This window comes from Sturnira hondurensis, unplaced genomic scaffold (genome assembly GCF_014824575.4).
Source record: "Sturnira hondurensis isolate 20B ecotype Veracruz unplaced genomic scaffold, ASM1482457v3 Scaffold0022017, whole genome shotgun sequence".
Lineage (NCBI taxonomy): Eukaryota > Metazoa > Chordata > Mammalia > Chiroptera > Phyllostomidae > Sturnira > Sturnira hondurensis.
Window position 1 is genome coordinate 8,725,907 of NW_028094648.1, and position 19,433 is coordinate 8,745,339.

A 19,433-nucleotide genomic window follows, 5' to 3' on the forward strand; every position below is an offset into this window, starting at 1 on the left:
GATACATTTTTAAGGCAGAGTCAGCATACTTTCCTGACAGGTTGATTTGGGGTGTGAGAAAGAGGAGTCGAAGGTGACAGCAAATTTGCTGGCCTGAGCACCTGGAAACGTGGACTAGCCATTGGGAAGCTGGCGAAAGGTGAGTAGAGCTCATCTGGGGGAGAAGGAAGAGAAAGAGTTCAGATGAGATGTCTTCGTGTTAATATGAAGTGTCTACTAGACATCCCAGTGGAAGACTTCAGATTGCATTTGGATATGTAAGTCTGGAGTTCATTAGAACTGGGTTAGAAGTATATATTTAGGTGTCCTCCACAGACAGAGTTTGAACATTTTTTTAAATAAAAAATTTTTAATGGAATCTATTGGAGTGACGTTGGTGAATAAGAATATATACATTTCAGGTGTACAATGGGTAATCTACCTGACAGTTTTCGGTCATCACAAACAATGAGACAATCAATAGAGTAAATAGGACAGAGAAAAGAGAAGAAGTCTAAGGCTTTGGGACAGCCCAGCATCACACCCAGTCTAAGAGGTTAAGAAGGACAAGAAGAAAGCAGCAAAGCAGACTGAGAAGAAGGAAAACCAAGAGGACACGGTGTTGGATGCTACTGAGCAGTAAAGTGAGTTTCAGACTTAGACTTGGCCATTGCGTGTAGGGGTGTGATGGTTACTGATGGCCCCAGGGAGAGCAGTTTGGGGGAAAGGGTAGGGACAAAACCTTGAATAGGTTCAGAGAAAGTGGGAAGGGAAGGATTGGAGACAGCAATTAAGACTCCTCATTTCTAGACTGTATATAAATGGGGAGCAAAGCTGAAGGAAGCAATAAGATCAAGAGTGGTTTATTTTGTTTTGTTTTTAATGGGTGAAGTACCAGCATATTTGTTTGCTGATGGGAATGATCCAGTAGAGAGAGAAAAACGGCGATGTGGGAAAGGGAGGGAGTATTTTTTAAGTTTTGTATTTGAGCCCTAGCTAGTGTGGTTCAGTGGATTGAGTGCTGGCCTGTGAACCAAAAGGTTGCTAGTTCGATTCCCAGGCAGAGCCCATGCCTGCACTGTGGGCCAGGTTCCCAGTTGGGGGTGTGCGAGAGGCAACCTATCAATGCATCTCTCATACGTTGATGTTTCTCTCCCTCTGTTTCTACCTCCCTTCCCATCTCTCTAAAAACAAATACATAAAATCTTTAAAAATTGAATTTGAAAACCTTCACATGGGGCTTTGACATAACATTTTGCCTCAATCTACGTGATGTGTTGGCCTGCTTCGCTCATTTGTGTGATCTGTATTTCACTTTGCATCCTCAGGCCCGGTTAGATACTGGGTTAGAAGTATATATTTAAGTATATATTATATATTTAATCCCTCTGCCTGAATGTCTCTAAGGCAGAAAGACAGCACTGGAATAAATTGGTATGCATGTAAATTAAAACCACTCCTGCCAGAGTAGACAGAGACCCCGAGTGCCAATGCACCCTCTTTGGCGTTCAGGCAGGCACTACCAGGCGAAAACGGACACACAGTCGGAAGCAGCTGAAATCCAAACACCTACTAATACAGAATGTCATGCAGATTTGGGGGACCTAAATTCGTTTTATTTTAGTCTCCAGAAACAAACCTTGGGATGGTCCTTGGAAAATGAGCAGTGTCTGAGTACAGGAAAAGGAAGAGGGAAAGTGACTGAATCGGGGTGAGTGGTGGAACAGCAGTGGGAACAAAGATGAGTCACTGCCTGGGATTGCACCGGGAGGGTATTTTTTAGAAAGACAGTCCACTGGAGCACTAATGTGTCTGTAGCCCAGAGACTGAGTAGTGGTTATGTCCATATCAGAGAAAGGCAAGTGACCAATACATGAATCTAGGTTTAGAAGGTCAACTTCCATCAAAGGAAAAGGAACTAATATGTATTAATTATTTTGCTGAATTTCTTTGTTCTTATCACCCCTATTCTACCCTGGAAAGATGAACTGTAGGGATTAAATGGGGTAGCTAGCCTCCATGCAGAGGTGGCCTGAAAGTACAGTTCTGAAGTGCTGAAGTACAGTCCTCTATCAGTTTCTTTACTTCATTAGGGCATGACAGTCTCAGCATTGATGTACATTGACGCGTGGGCAATGGCAAAAAGTTGGCCTGCTGGTTGGGAACACTGAAAGAACCGGATCGGGAGACGGGTGCCGAGGAGATCTGGGGGAATGGAATATATCTGAAACTCTCGCAGTGGGGAAAGTTACCTATGAGGTGATCTCTTTTTGTGGAGTCAGCCTTTTCTTGGTTTCATTGACGCTTGCTCAGTGGTTCTCCAAATCTTATAGTGTGTCCCATTGTTCAGAAGCAGCTGGTTTGATACAGCAGAGGAAGGGGCTGCTAATGGCTCAATTACTATGATGTCTAGGAGAGAATGTCTTGCAGAGTTGGAGTGGTGTCCAGTAAGATGCAGTAAGTGTCTTAGACCGGCAGCAAACACCTGGCCAGAATGCATCAGTCTAGGAACGAAGGAGGAAAGATTAGAGAGGCCCCTCTCACCATTCAACATAAAAACCCATTGGAATATTGTTGTTCTCTTTCCCTCTGACCGGAGATTCCTCTGTTCGGAGATTTCAGTGCCCAAGAGAAGAAATCTTTTCTTAGGGAACAATGGAGGTTGAGTGCCCTCTGGCCATTTTGGGATTCCTGTGTCACTGCACCGACAGGCACAGAGGGAGTCGGGGTAGCTGAGCAAACCTCCTGACTACCAGGAGGAAATGGGGTTGGTGCTTCACAATGGGGACAAAGAGGACTCTGATGCCCAGGGACGACCCTGCTGGGTGTCTTCACTCTGTGCCCTTCTTCTATGTTTCAGGACTTTAGAGGTGACAGTAATTTAATCTCAACAACTCTATAACAATCATAGGTCTTCTTGATTACCCTCATACTGTGTATGCAGCATTGTTCTAGGTACCTCACCTGAATTGATTTGATTAATCTTCACAGTATCTTACAGGCTAAATATGCTATTATTCTCATTTTACAGATAAGGAAACTTAAGTGCAGAACAATTAAGTAACTTGCCCAGACCCACAAAATTAGAGGTTAACCATTGTTCTGTAAGGCTTCTCAAAGAGGATTATCTCATTTTTACAGATACAAAAACAAAGAATTAGAGAAATAAAGGAATTTATCCCAGATGTAGTCAACCCCACAGCTTGGACTCAAACCCAGATCTGTGTACCCTCAAAGCTAATGCCCATGCCTAGCTGTGGCTGGTGTGGCTTTGTGGATTGAACGCTGGCCTGTGAACCGAAGGGTCACCGGTTCTATTCCCAGTCAGGGTACATGCCTGGGTTGCAGGCCAGGTCCTCCGTATGGGATGTGTGTGAGAGGCAACCACACATTGATGTTTCTCTTCCTCACCTTCTCAGTCCCTTCCCCTCTGACTAAGAAAATAAAATAAATAAAAATTTTTAAAAAAGGAAAAAAAAGCCAATGCTCATGTCCAATGCACTCTACTTCCTTTATAACACTTTGTTTCAGGTGTGAACAAAAGAAGGAGCTGACTGTGAACGGCAAATTGTGTGAACATAAAACACTGTTCTGATAAATTTAAAATTTACTTGTTTAAAAAATGCATGTGATCTAATTTAAATCAAATAAAGATTAAACTTGACAATAAAAGTGTAAGCATGACCCAAATTACTAAGTTATGTAGTTTCTTCTTTAAATGTTTGGCTTGTATTGAACTTAATCCACAGAAACTTTGAAAGCCAAAAATTATACAAATATAAAATATAACAAATAAAATAAATATATGAAAATATATCTTGTATAAAATACATTAAATTATATTATTATAGAATATATTCTATTAAATAAAAATGTATTTATTTTATTTTATTTTTTCAATTTATACTATTTTATTTAATATATTAAAAGTACGTTTTAAGGAAGTTTGGTGACCCAATTTGAAATCACTGCTAGCAAATTTTTAGGAGAACATTGTTTTGGAATTCTGTTCTCCGGTACATTTGTTAGCTGGCACGAGCTGTGGCCAAGGAAAGTAGAATGCAGTGGTCATTGTTCTCAGACTGAGGAAATGCACAAACCAGACCCAGGGAGAAGAGCCTGAGAAGTGAAACCACACCACCCAGGGTGCCGGTAACTTACGTGGCTGCCGCTAGTGGCGGAGGGCGCGGGCAAGGCCCTGCGGGCGCTTCAGAGCGACTCCCCTTGCAGCTGTCCTTGGGGATTTCCTCCTCTGGAGCACCGCCAGCCTCATCTTTCAGACAGCATGGACCCACGGCTCTCTGACAGTTGAGAATGCTCTGCTTTTCAGATAACACCATCCAGTCGATTTTCTGCTGTTGCTGTTGCTGTTCTGTGCAGAAGCGGTAAGTCTGCTTTCCGAGACCAACTTATTGGAAATGGATTTATTCCTCTTCTTTATTGCTTGTTGACTGTGAAACGTGAATGTTATGAACAAAAACATCATTTCGATAAATTCGGAATTTATTTATGGTTTTAAAAAAGCAAATTATCTTATTTAAATCAAATAAAGTTTAAGTTCTTTGCACCCACTGTTGCCCACCCTGGGAAACCCTTCTCCCATTTTCCCCTGTTGAATAAATGCCTCTTCATTTAAAACCATAGGTCAAATGTCAGGTCTCCTGTGATCCTTTCTTAATCCTCTTGGATGTAATTGCCCCTTCGAGTCTGTTCCCAAAGCATGCGATTTTGTTCTTTATTTAATATTTATTTCATGTAAGCTAATTATATGTCTATGTCCCACTCCATAATTTTACTGGTCATGGGCACGAATTCCATCTTATTTATTTGCATATCTCCCCACAACTATGGCTGTGTTTCATACAGTGGGTCTAGCAATGATTGTCTAAGAATAGAATCTAAGGCACCGTGACATAGTCACAGCTAACATTTAATGGGAATGTCTTGCATGTCGGGCTGCACTAAGAGGTGTGCATTTATTAGCTCCAGCAACTCTCAAAACCACCTATGGATTTTTATAACCCCATTTTACAGATGAGGAAATCGAGGCTTAGAGAGGTTACATTGCTTGCCCAGGGCCACACTGTGAAATGGTAGACCCGGGATTCAAATTCATGTTCCTAATTACTGTGCCATGTCTACTTAAAACAACAGATACCATCAAGTGAGGAAATGCCTGTAAAATAATAAATGCTGTGCCTGACACAGAGTAAGTTTTTGATGATCATGATTATAATTTTGTGTCCTTAATATTCATCAGACACCGCATAGGGCATGTGACATATGTTTCCTCAATTTTGTTGCCTAACAACTCTATATGCTCTTTGCATCTCTAGTTTCCAGGTAAGAAAAATCAAGTTCTGAGAGCCCAAGGAACTTGACCAAGTAAATGGAGTTAGTCTACTTTATTATTTAAAAAAAGCCTTGAAAGAGACCTGGATTTTTGTTTGAGTTTTATGATAATCTAGTGTGTTTATAGATAACTTGAATAAAAATAATTACTTGTAACGTGATTATTTTTTCACGTTAGGCAAGTGAGAACACAAATAAGCTTGAGCAAAGATGAAGAACTTTCAGAAACATACACTCAGCATCACAGGCGATGGTTCAGTGACTTGCCAATTAAGAAGCAAGTGAGTATCATTTCAATGGGGGGTGAGGGTGGGGAGAGAGGAAGCTTGCTTTTTTAGGGTCTGCTGCATGAGATACTGTTTGCCACCATGTCCAGAACCTAATATCATGATTGGAACATAATAAGTGCTCAATAAACATTTAGTGAATGAATTTTCTAGAAGATAATGAAAGAGAAAAAAGATCAGCTAACGTAGCCCTCTGCTATATTTTGGAAGAATTTGAAACTGGACAGTGAATTAGGGAAAAAAATGTGTTCTGGGTACTGCCATTTTGAGGCCAGGATTGATTTTCGGTTCAGTGTTGGGGGAGAAACAGTGTTCTTAGGAAGCATGGCAAACCCAAACACAAACTTACAGCATGTGAAAGAAAACAGCTCCTTTTCTTTTATCAAGAGAGAGGAATCCTAAAGACAAAGTAAAATTATTAGGAAAGAAATCAAGTTTTAAGAATTATGACCTGGAAAAAAATCTAATGCAATACTGACAAGAGAATTTGTGATTTTGAAAATTTATAAAACAATGAGTGTGTTGCTCGATGTGAAAGTTGCTTTATAGTTGGTCATTTCCTGTGTTTATTGCACTCTGGCTTCTGCCTTGGTACAGCTGGACAGAAGAAGGAAGGCAGGGGGCAAATATGCTCTGTACCTCTTCTTCTTCCCTCCTCCTCCTCCTCCTCCTTCTTCTTCTTGTTCAAGTACAGTTGTCTCCATTTTCCTGCCACCACTTTCTTCTTCCTGAGCCCCCCCCACCTCCCACCCTCACTCCTTCCCCTTTTCGGCTTTGTCCATGGGTCCTTTATTCATGTTCCTTGACAACCCTTCCCCTTCTTTCCCCATTATCTCCCTCCTCCCTCCCCTCTGGTTATTGTCAGTTTGGAACCTAATCAACAAAACAAACGAGCAAGCAAAATATAACCAGAGACATCGATATGCCTCTTCTTATTAAGACACGTTGCTAAAACAGTAGTGCAACTACTTGCTGCTTGGCTTTTCCAGTCCAACAGGGGCCGTGTGCAACCATCGAAACGCAAGCCGCTGCCTCCCCTCCCATCCCCTGAGGTTGCTAAAGAGAAGATCCAAGTCAAGGCCCTGTATGATTTTCTGCCCAGAGAGTCCTGTGATTTAGCATTAAAGAGAACAGAGGAATACCTGATCCTGGAGAAGTATAATACTCACTGGTGGAAGGCAAGAGACCGTTGGGGGTAAGATTGGTGGCTTGGTCCTTATTCCATTCCTCCTCTTTCATCCCCTAAAGACTTCTGAAGCATGAAGAAGCCTGTTTAGCAGCTCCGTTTCTCCAGGCTGATAACTCTTCCTCCGGTGTGAAATGAAACCTGTCCTCCACACCCCCGCATCTGAATGTGAGCACTGCGGCTCTGATTTCACAGACCCTGAGAAACAGGGTGACCCTGCTCCACGTCCCAGTGCTGCCACTCACTAGTTTGTCCTTTGAGCAAGTCACTTGCCCTCTATGTTTCCTTTTCTTTGTTTACATTGAGCTGTAATTGACCTATAACATTATCTGAGTTCCAGGTATACAACGTAATGATTCAATATTTATATATAGCATAAAATGATCACCAGAATAAGTCTAATTCACATCTGTCACCATAGTTACAGAATTTTTTTCTTGTAACGAGAGCTTCAAAGATTTAGTCTTTTAGCAACTTGCAAACATGCGATACGGTACTGTGAACTCTAGTCCCCAGGCTGTGTGTACATCTCCAGGGCTTACTTGTTCTGTCACTGGGAGTTTGTACCTTTTGACCCTTTCCACCCATTTCGCCCACCCCCACCCCACTGCCCCATCTCTGGCAACCTCCAATTTGTTCTCTTTATCTATGAGCTTTTTTAAAAAAAAATGCAAAATAAACTTTTAGATTACACCTATAAGTGACATCGCACAGTGTTCGTCTTTCTCTGTCTGACTTATTTTACGTAGCATAATGCCCTGAAGTTCCATCCACATTGTCACAAATGGAAGGATCTAATTCTCATGATAAGATTTGACAGGAATCAAATCTTGTCATTTGTATGTATCTTGTCATATACATTTATATGTATTTATTTATGTATATAAATCTTGATACACACATATGAATGAGTGGAAACCTCTCCAAATGTATTTATTTATAAAAAATTGTATATTCTTAACATGTTTAAATTTCAGTCGCTTTCAAAGTACTCTCCATTTCATGCAACATACCTACCAAGATGTTTTTTTCCACTGCTTAAAACAATTTTTTGAACTCGTTGATTTTGGCACCTTTTAGGGCTTCTGCCGTTTTTTTGTTTCACTTCTTCCACGTTGGCAAAACATTTCCCTTTGAGGACTTTTTTCATCCAGGGAAACAAACAAACAAGAAACATCACTCAGGGTGAGATCTAGTGAATAGGGAGGGTGGGGTACAGGGTCATGCTAGTTTTGGTAAAAAAAAATGCTGAACACTTAGTGCAGTGTGGGCAGGCACACTCATAAATCAGTCATGAAACGCGCAAATGTGTTGAAAGAGTCTTCAGAAAAATGCACTGAAGCAGAACACAGCCTTTCACAACAATACCAGTTGGTACACTGCTACACATGAGTTCCTGGAACACTCACCTAGGAGGGGAAGCCTGTATTACAAGGGCCCCACCCTCCAGAAGATAATTCCAGTTTTTCACATTTTCTTTGTCCGTTCTTCCATCAATGGATAATTAAGTTTGTTCCATATGTATATATCTTGGCTATTGAAATTAACACTGCAATGAAAATTGGGGTACACATATCGTTTTGAATTAGTGTTTTTTTTCCTTTAGATATATAGCTGGAAGTAGAAATACTGGATCATTTGCTAGTTCTATTTTTGGTGAGTTTTTATTTCTTTCTCTGTAAATGGGAATAATAATTCCTACATTGGTTCTTACTCAGATTTACACTTTCTTGGGGAATTTGACTTTGTTTTTCCTGTTGTGCTCTGAGGCAGGAACAGAAAGAGTATTTTACTTATTTTTACATTTCGACAATGACTGGTTTTGGAAGTAGGAGTGAAATAAGTAGGAAAGGAAAGAAGACCCTTGGGCGCAAACAGACTTCGTGTCGGCTGCAACAGACAGTTGACGCCTGACCGAGTCCTGGGTAGAGGAGGGTTCTGAGCAGTTTCTGGGCTTCCTGGGAGAGCGCGCTGGCACTGATTCTGATCTTTATCAGGATATAAAGATTATAAATAGAAAATATCTTTTATAAATGATTTGGAGATTATAAGTATCTAAGTGCCAGAAGGATCTATATTACATGCCCTCTTTCTTTATATTTTCCTGATTATTTGGCTGCCCTACCAGTTCTTAGTTTGGACTCAATGTGTGATGGAGGTATTTCAGTGGGGAGAGAGTTACATGACCAGGTACAGGACTGCATATTTAGCCACTTCTGCAGGTGGCCTATTGACGTGACTCAGATGGAAACAAACAACCAATTAAATTTTAACTTCAAAGTTGATAACTGAATATTGTTTTTCATAATATGCATACATGATCAATATTGCCAACATTCTGCCTTGCCACACCTCCAAATTCAGTCTCTTTCTCAAAAGTAAACACCATTATTCACTTAGTGAATGATCATTTTCAATGCACTTTCTTTTCTAAAATTTTCTATTGTTATTGTATTACAGTTGTCCCATTTTTCCTTTGTCAATGCACCTTCATGCACATATTGAAATACATGGTATAATTTGCAGATATAATTTGCATAAATCTAATCACACTTTATGCATTGTTCTGCAACTTGCTTTTATTTCCCAATAGTATGTGCTGGGTGGGGATCATTTTGTAATTTCAAATGTTGGTGAAGGTGTAGGAAAAGAGAATCCTCACCCTGCCGATGGGCAGGTAAATTGGCGTATCCTTTTTCTAGGCAATTTGCTGTATCTACCGAAAGATACACATGCCCAGTGGCCCAGAATTTCCCTACTTTGTGTCTTTGAGAAATATTTGTACTTGTGCATAAAAGTCATGTGGCTAAACTAGAATATTTACTCTGTCAAATACTCTGTAGCAATTAAAAAGAAGCCAAGATCTTTGTATTGCTCTGTTGTTAACCTAGTGACTATGATGTCCCAATGGTCATGTAAGTGACACCTTTCCTCTTTAAAAAGATCCTGGTGTCGTAAAACATTCTAAACTACTCACATTGTAAGTCAGAATCTTAGTGTTTATTATACAGAGATTTTAGTTACCTGTGAAAATGAAAAACCTGTTTTCCTCTTTTAACAACTTAATCAATAAAATGAATTTGATTCCCCTGCATCCTTGACGTTTTAAAAGAATTATTGCCGTGATAATGCCACGAACGTGCAAATATTTTATTTTTGCTTTGTCTTTTGTTGTAGGAATGAAGGCTTAATCCCAAGCAACTACGTGGCTGAAAACAAACCAACCAATTTAGAAATATATGAGTAAGTGTCCCCCGAAGTACATCCTATGGTTAGTCTATGAAAAGCAGGTACATTTTGGAAACTTTTAGGTAGAGATACTGTTTTGGGGCTAAAAAAGGAAAAGAAAGTAACACATTTGGCAGCTCTAGCGTAAGAGGTCTTTGATCCTTATGATGGTTGATTCAGAAACTTGCTTTTCTTAAACTTATTTTTGTTTCATGTCGTATAGCCACTTTTTTTGTTTTAACAGCAACAGCATGAAATCAAACAGTCATCTTGCACTTGTTTTAGTGTATGTCCTAAATGGAAAATTAACTATTGTAAAAATGACATTAAGTTTCCAGTGAGTGGTAAATTGGACTTAATATATAGACACATTACTATATTTTGGCTTATGTTTTGAAATGTTTTAGAAATAGCTAAAGATAAGAACTAGGCCAATGCTATAGTTGGGAAGGACATTTGGCATGTTTGCTGGAGTCCTGCTTAGAAATTTATTTTTGCTATCCAGATTTAGAAAATAGAGGAGATCTTAGCAATCACGTCTTTTTAGCCCCTCATTCTGAAGATAAGAAGCTAAGGTTGAGAGATTAATTTATACGTAGAGTAACAGAGCTGGGAGTAGTCTTTTATAAATTTAGGTTTAGCCCTGGCTGGGGTAGCTCAGTGGATTGAATGCGGGCTGCGAGCCAAAGGGTTGCCAGTTCAATTCCCAGTCAGGGCACATGCCTGGGTTGCAGGCCAGGTCCCTAGTAGGGGCCTTCTGAGAGGCAACCACACATTGATGTTTCTCTCTTTCTCCCTCCCTTCCCAGCTCTCTAAGAATAAATAAATAAAATCTTAAAAAATATTTAGGTTTAGTTGAGCCCTTGGGTACTCTCAGGTAGATACTTGTTTGCAATTAGCACATGCTTCCCAGCTGCTGGTGGTAGGCAATGGAAGTGATAAAGTGAGGCAGGAAGACAGGTGCTTCTCTGAGAACCAGGCAGCAAATATCAATTGTGTGAGAGACCCCACTCCCCCTTGCTCTGCTTTGCTACTAATTGAAGTCCACCCAGAGGCCAGACTCAGCACATCTCTTCCCTAAAAAGGATCCAGTTACAGATCCAGTTTTAAAAGAGTTGGTGAATAGTGCGCACTTTATCGGAGAGGAGAGCAGATGATCTCAGGACACATGGCACATCTACAGAGCCCTACCAACCTTCTCTGTCAGCTGCTTCGCAGGCCAGTTCCCTCTCCCAAGTCACTCTCCTTGGCTCCTTACAGGGCCTCTTCTCTCTCCTCCCCTACTTCACTGAACCTGTCACGCCCACTCACTTGACCTGTGCCGCTTAGCTCTGCTCTGAGATCCCAGTCTCCACTCAGTGAAACACAGTCCTCAGGTGGCTGCACCTGCTTCCTGGGAAAACACTTCACAGCTGTCTGCAGTTACCCATGGATGGCCTGTACCGCTCTCCCACTGCCCCCAGCTAACGCTGCCCATCTCAAACATGTCTCTCTGTCTCTCTTTTTGTTTGTCTTCTTGCTTTTTTCTTATTAATAATTTTTTTCAATTACAAATGACTGAGTGTTATGTCAGTTTCAGGTGTACACCCCAATGATTAGACAATTATATAACTTACAAAGTGATCCCCCTGATAAATCTAGTACCCACCTGACACCATGCGTAGTTATTACAATTTTACTGACTACATTCCCTATGTTGTCCTTTACATCCCTATGACAATTCCGTAACTACCAATTTGTCCTCCTTATTCCTTTTACCTTTTTCACCCATCCTCCCAACCCCACTCCCACCTGGCAACTGTCAAAATGTTTTCTGTATGTATGAGTCACAAATAGGTCTCTTGGAAGGCCAGGTCAGGGAAGTGCTGAGAAAAATTAGAAAAATGAGACTTTTATTTTCATATTATAATCCCAATTTGGATTTTCTGGGTGATGAATGGAGACATGTGTAGAGGTATCTAACACAGTGTCTGGTGGTTAGTGAGTTTTCAATTGCTAACCCGCAGTCTTCCTTTCTTTTATTGTTAAATTAATTTGCTCGTTGCTGCCCTGTTTAGACAAGACTTGGAGTCTGACTTTAACAGCTTCTTTATACTGTAGATATTGGGTCATTTGAGTTAAACTCCTCTGAGGTTAGAATGACCAACTCATTTCCTTGATTTATATCTTCAAAAGTTATTTTCTTGAATGACTCCAGTCATGGGAAGGCTGCTTTTTAATTTTATTGTTATTTTTTAAAAGGTTTATTAAAATGTAGATGTAATAATTAACACTAAAAGTTGTCAACACTTTACTATGTGCCAAACACTGTTCTACTGATTGCATAGGAATTATGGCCCTAGACTGACATACTGCAGTGTGGACTCAGAAATCGGAAAAACCTGGGTTCAAATCCTTGCATTGCCACTGACTGGGCTTTGGCTGTAGGCAAATTTACTTAATGTCTCTAAACCTCCGAGTGATCTGGAAACTGGGGATAATAATACAGCACATAGTAAATGTTCAATAATTTCTAGCGATTATCATTATTTCCTTGAACTGTGGAAATAACAAGAGAGGCATTTACAGTGTGAACCACATTGCCTAGTATTACAGGTGTACTATTGTTATTTCAGTCCCCTGAATCCCTTTCCTTGTCTGATCTTTATCTACTGTACACTTATGATGTACTGCATTTAGCTTTTTCAGACACTGGAGATGCAACCCAGAACATACAGAAGCAGTTTCTGTTTCCATGAGACTTACAGCTTCATGGGGCCATAGACCTTAAACAGCTCCAAACTTATAACTAAATATGTAATTTTAAATTACAGTGTCAGGAGGGAACAGTTGGAACGCTAGGAGAAATCAATGGAGAAGGGGTATAAGTCAGATGAGGGGAGGTTGGGGAAGACCTTTCTGAAGAAGCGGCTGAGGCTAAAGGTAGTCAGGGCGCCGACAGGGGAAGAGTGCAGAGTCAGTGTGGGCTTCTGACATCTCAGGGCAACGTTTATGTGTAGAAAGCTGTACCTTGGTTTTAAATGAATATCCAATGGTCAACAATACAGTGAACGTATGGGTTGTTTTTTTCTGTAAAACAAGACACATTTTTCATTTTCACCAATAACTTTATTGATTTGGATATTGTGAGTTTGGCGACTATCTCCCATGTGGTATAACACACTGGTTATTCTCAATGTCTCAGTTTGTTCGCTATCAGCTTCAACTGGCCTACCTGACTGTGCAGCATCGTCCAGTGAGAAATCTCCAACACAAAACTTCACAAACCACTTTTGACGCATTCGATCCATCACAGCAACTTCTCCATACACTGCACAAATCTTTTTTGTGTTTTAATCTTCCTTGAAATAATGAAGCACAGTATGCCAAAAGTGTTGCCTCTTTTCTTCCACCTTTAACATTAAAATGGCTACACAAAAATTCACAATATTTTATGTTTTTTTTTTAAGCTACACTAACCTCCTCCCAGGACCAATTTGGATTTACAACTAAATTGTAGAGAAATCATCTTTTTTTCTTCTTTTTTAAAAGAAATTCTTTATAAAAAAAAGACTTTATTTCTTTTTGGAGAGAGAGAAGGGAGGAAGAAAGACAAGGAGAAAAACATCAATGTGTGGTTGCCTCTCATGTATGGCCCCCCACCAGGAACCTGGCCTACAACCCAGGCATGTGCCCTGACCTGGAATCAAAGCAGTGACCCTTTGGTTTACAGGCTGGTGCTCAATCCACTGAGCCACACCAGTCAGGGCTTTATGTTTTTTTTTTTTAATGCACGCTGATATGACAGTGGTCATACAATCTAACAAAATTGTTTCAAATGAAGTTAAAGACAACTAAGTACTACTAGAGGCATCGTACAGAGAAAACCAGACAAACTTTTTGGCCAACCCAATAAAAACCTAGTTTTCAGTAAGTCTTCAAATTTAACTCGTAAATCTTTATATGCTATTTATAAATATAAAATTATAAACTATTACCTTAATTTACAACATATTAAATGTCCTTCTACAATCAGTCCTATTTATAAGCTCAGTTAATTAAATTTCCTGAAACATTTAACTTCACCGATAAACTGAATACATTCAATTTTCTCTTTAAATACTTCATATGCCAGACATGGCAAATTTGCAATGGTAATAACTGTTTGTAAGTCCCTGCATTATCCTGGAAATTCAACAAACTAAACATTTGTGGTGAATCAAGTAAATTAAGTGTGTGTGGTAAATCAAGTTCTCTTTAGCATACAAATATTTTACAAATGAGTCGAATTCTCTTAAATTCCAAATACCAAGTTTAAGATTAATTTTAAATTGTAAATCAGAGGCAAAACCCAATCTGCCAGAGTCTCTTACAATTCCAGGTATTTTAAACATCAGACATTGATTATCCTGACCTTTACAGAAGTATGGGTCTGATTTTTCTCATTATCTTTAGACAGTGTTGTCTAGGTATGAGTTACAATCTTCCTGATTTAAATACAAATAAAACAAAACTCTTCTATCTTTTACCATCTGATTTAATTCTAAGACACCATACCCAAACCTCCTTAAGTTATATTCACCCAATTTTCTTCCTGCCTGTGGAATCCGGCATTATTTTAAAGAATCCTAAAATCATTACATATTTCTGTCTGGGTCTTTGGTTACTCCTTTGAAGTCATTCTAGTGACATGCACACAGATTTTAAATTTACATGTAATCAAAACAATATATTTACATTTATTATTTATTATTATACTAAGTATAAAGCAACAAAGCTAACACTGATATGATAGTGGGTGAAAAACTTTTAGAAAACATGCGATTTGTGTCTACTTTTAAGAAGTGCCATTAAGCGGTTGTATTTTTCACAGATATAACCTGTGAGTGAGCTATAATCATTATTCTCCTTTTAACACACGTATTTCACAACTTCACCACTGGGGGCCCCTTTAAACTGACACCCCATGTCTTTAACTCTGTAACAGGAGGTCTCCGAGTCATCTTGAAATTCCCTGCACAATATTAATATTCATTGAAAAGTACTAAATAATCACAGTTATAAGTAGTTATATTATTTTATCTAAAATTGTCTGTAATTATCCCTATTCTCCTCTATGGTTCATCTTTTTAAAGATTCATTTTCATTGTAAGAGCATTAGTATTTTTAATACCCGGCCACTTTAATTTAGTGGCAGCTTTCTGCTACTGGAGGTTAGGGGAAGTCCGTGAGATAAGATCGATTCCATCCTCAAAGTCAGGTATGAGTTTCATTCAGCCTCCATCTGGCTCACCCGCTGTGACTCAGTGGATGGGCATACATGCATTCTTCCCTCCCCTGTCCATAAATATAGCACTTCTGGTAATACTAGATTAGCTCTTTTTAAAATCTTTTTTTGAAATGAAAGTTTTTCCATTGTTCTTTCGCTCTCCTTGGTTCTACCATTTCCTCTTTCTTATACAGTGTTTGCTTATTGACTAAGTATTGTAATACCAAACTATCTATTTAAATTACAGTATTGTTTAACTATCACAACTGTGTACACTTCTGGTAATTCTAAAGCAGAAGAATTTTTAAAATATGCAGTACCTGACTATTTAGCAGAGGACTTCTTTTCCTTTAGATTGTCAGATTAAAAAAAAATGACAACAGCCAACACAACAATAGCTGTCCTGTGTGAGTGAATCAAAATTGTACCTATTTTTGTCAGATCAGCAAAAAAAAAACCACCATTTTGGTGTGCCACAGAATTTTAGTCATTACTTTATGTGTGCCATGAAATGAATAAGGTTGAAAATCATTGCTACAAAGTCTTATAGTGACATGCTTTACGCAGAGATAACAGCAGGATCAGAGGCAGAAAGGGCTTGGTAAATTCAAGGAAAGAGAGAATCCCCATTGGCTGAAGGTTAGGGTGTGAGCAGAGAATGAGGCCGTGGAGGAGGTGGGAGAGGGCGTGTGGAGCAGGATTATGTACTGGCTGTTCCATTCACTCTACCCAGTGCTGACCCTACTACCAGTGAACGTACTTAGGAAAGTCAAATAAATTTGAATGGGTTTTGTATTTTGGAATAGCAACATAGTCCCTACAAAAGCATGCAAATAAGTTCTTGACTAGAAAGAATTAAGTATTTTTTAGTGTCTACCAAAGCTCAGTGCAGTGGTTATTGAAGATGATGACCTCCTAACCACATGCATTTCATGGCCATTTTTAGGAAGTAAAGTTGTTCAAAATTATATACTAAGTGTGTGTCAGAAAGTTGAATTGAGATATAATAGAATAAGCTAGATATTGCAATTAATTTAGTCTACTAGACTAAATTAATTTAAAAAAATTCAGATAGATAATCCTGTACTATTAGGGTCAGTTAGTAGACTAAATAAACTGACCCTAATAGTACAGGATTATCTATCTAAATTTTTTTTTAAAAGCACTCAATTTTCTAAAATTTATTTCTGGAGTAAGTTCTTTAAAACAAGAAAAATGGAACAGGTTTTTTTTCTGGAAAAAAAGAAAATTTAAAAATAGTTTTTATTACTTTTACAGGTGGTACCATAGAAATATCACCAGAAACCAGGCAGAACGTCTTTTGAGACAAGAGGTAATTCAATTTATTCCTCAATAAATCTGTTTCAAAATTTCTGAGAGATGTACATTATAAAGAAAGACCTTACTCAATTAAAAAGTTTGATTACTTCCTGTTCTTTTTAGTTCCATAGTATTATTATCTCATCTTTATTTTTTTGATGTAAACTAGTTGTCTTTGTATCATTCTCTTTTCTATTGATTTTCATCATAACTTCAGAAATGTGTTTTTCCTGAAATAATTTCAATGCCAACATTCTCCAGCCCCTTCATTCACTCCAAAGTGCCTTCTACCAGCACAGTCTACGTTAGAATTGCCCGTACCCCTTTTCATCAATGCCAGTCAAGTACGCAACCTCTGCTCATGACCTTAGCTTAGGTTCGTTAAAAACACAAATAGAAAAAAATGCTCGGTGCTACCCTGTCTTTGTCCTTTGGGAACAAAGGGAAGAGTAAGGTAGCCAAAATATCAAGCTCAGATCAAAACTGCTCATTTAGGTCAAAACAAAATAAAACTGCATAGAGTTTAAATTTCCAACTGACGGTAAAGATTCTCTGTGGGTAAAAGTAGAGTCAAAACTAGAAACTAGGTGAGAGATATGTGTGTCACTGTGCACTGCTGTCAGATGTTGAGGAAATCTAGAAAGATAAGTGAGAAAGAATCAGTTCTGTAACTAAAAACTCGGTGCCAATAGTGGCTCAGGACTCAGAGAGGGTCCAGGTTGTAGCTGGGGGATAGGCGAGCATGAGGGACCCAGACCCAGCCTTGGGGCAGGCGGGCTGGAGGTTGGAGGTCAGGCCTGGCTTTGCTGACTAGGCCTGACCTGTTTGTCCACACACCTGATGGAGTGTGGCAGCAAATGTGGTGACTGCGAGTGGCTTTCCACCTGCAGTCACCTGGCATGGGGGGCCTGGCATGGTGACTGCAGGTGGCTTTCTGGACAGTGATCTTCAGAGGTCCAGAATGAACACAGAAGATGTTATGACAGGCAGGCAGAAGTGGAGAAGGGAAGTCCAGAGGTAGATCCACAGTACGAAAGGTGATCACAGGTACCACGGCCAGAGTCGCTGGGCTGGGCTGGGTCAGCCCGTTTTTTCTGTGTAATATAAGAAAATATAAGAAAATAAAAAATAAGAAAAATAGACTTTGTTTTTTCTGTAGTATTTGCCTTTTAAACTAACTCGCGGACATTTTAAAAAATATGTTCTGAATACCAGTCCTTTGTCATGTGTTAAAATTATAGTTATGTTACAATTATATTCTTCTAATTTCTGGCTTTAAAAAAACTGTATGCTGTTTTATACAGAATTTCTAAAAACGTTAACATCAAAATTTTCAATATTTCTCTTGTGACCTCTACTTTTTTGTTTATTTACTCAAAAGAAATTCCTCTCATCATGAAATAATGAAGGAATTTTATGTTTCCCTTTAAATTCTTTGAAGATTTGCTTTTCGCATTTAGGTCTTCAGTGTGTTTGGGAGTGGTGGTTAGGGGTAGGGAAAGAGTTAAAAATATGAGGTCTGTCAGAAGGTATCCAGACATGTACCATGAAAAATAGAGACATTTATTGAAGATACAAGATTCAAGAAACGTTGTACATAGGACAATGATGCCTCAGTCCCCTTCAAACCAGGCACCTTGGGGCCTCAGTTCTCCCAAATGCCATCAGCTGCTCCACTGTATTTTCCTGAATCTTGTCAACAGTCTGAAATCTCTTCCTTTTCTAAGGTGATTTTAGTTTGGGGAAAAGCCAGAAGTTGCAGGGTACCAAATCTGGCTTTAGGGGGGCTGAGTTACCTGGGTGATTTGATGTTTTGCCAAAAAACTCTGCACAAGACTTGATGCGTGAGTGGGTGCACTATCGTGATGAAGCTGTCAATCACCAGTTGCCCATAGTTGCATCTTTTGAATCATCCAAATAGTTCCCATGGAGAAATGTTAAGCTTAAAGCAAAATTTGGTGCAGATTTATTGCTCTACTCACTCAGTCATTTTGAATGTGACAGCCACACAGTACACATGCTCACTTAACAGCATCTACTGCCCCCTCTGACTAGTGCAGTGAAGTCGTTGTTGTTTATTCATGCACATTGCAGTCCACTCTTCTTGGATGCCAGGTTATATCAATGTTGTGCAAACTGTTTTTGTTACGTTAATAATGACTGGATTTTTCTGGACAGACCTGGTATACACATATTTTCCTATATATCATAAAATATTTTTGTAATTTACATATTTATAACTTTTGTTTTAAAAAAGTATGCCTGGGTTAAATCCTGCCCAGTCATGAGGCATTTAATTGGTTAGAGTATCATCTTGATATGCCAAGGTCGCAGGTTCAATTCCCAGTCAAGGCACATACATGAACCAATGAATGGGTATATAAATAAATGAAACAACAAATTGACGTCTCTATCTCTCTCAAAAGAATCAATAAATAAGGGGAAGTGGGAGAGGATAATGGGGAGAAAGGGGAAGGGCTTCTTAAGGAACACGTATAAAGGACACATGGACAAAGCCAAAGGCAGGTAGGATTGAGGGTGGGAGGTAGGGATGGCTGGGGTTGGGGGGAATGGTGGGGGGAAAATGGAGACAACTTTACTTGAACAACAATAAAAAGAAAAAAAGAAAAAAAAGAAAATATTAAAAATATAATAAAATAAAAAATATATTTCTGGTTTGGGTTTCCTATATATTATTTAGCATTTGTCCTGTTATGTCCAGAGTGAGCCAGCCTTCTAATTTCCCTTCTCTTTGTCTGGTTTTAGTGGGCAGACCTTTCACTACTGATTTAATTTTCTTTTCTTTGAGATGTTTGATAATTTATCTTTATCT

General features: G+C 39.1%; 1 protein-coding gene across 2 annotated transcripts in view; it reads left to right on the forward strand.

Moving 5' to 3' along the window:
* TXK (TXK tyrosine kinase) overlaps positions 1 to 19,433 on the forward strand; it is a 55,782-nt gene that overhangs the window by 14,939 nt on the left and 21,410 nt on the right. Inside the window, exons 2-6 of one of the 2 annotated variants that reach the window (XM_037034137.1) lie at positions 4,310 to 4,364; positions 5,510 to 5,612; positions 6,608 to 6,813; positions 9,982 to 10,047; positions 16,559 to 16,613. In XM_037034137.1, the coding sequence (XP_036890032.1) occupies positions 4,310 to 4,364; positions 5,510 to 5,612; positions 6,608 to 6,813; positions 9,982 to 10,047; positions 16,559 to 16,613 (485 nt within the window). Of the gene's footprint in view, positions 1 to 4,008; positions 4,365 to 5,509; positions 5,613 to 6,607; positions 6,814 to 9,981; positions 10,048 to 16,558; positions 16,614 to 19,433 lie in introns of those variants that run through there. The other variant, XM_037034138.1, reaches the window with a different exon arrangement.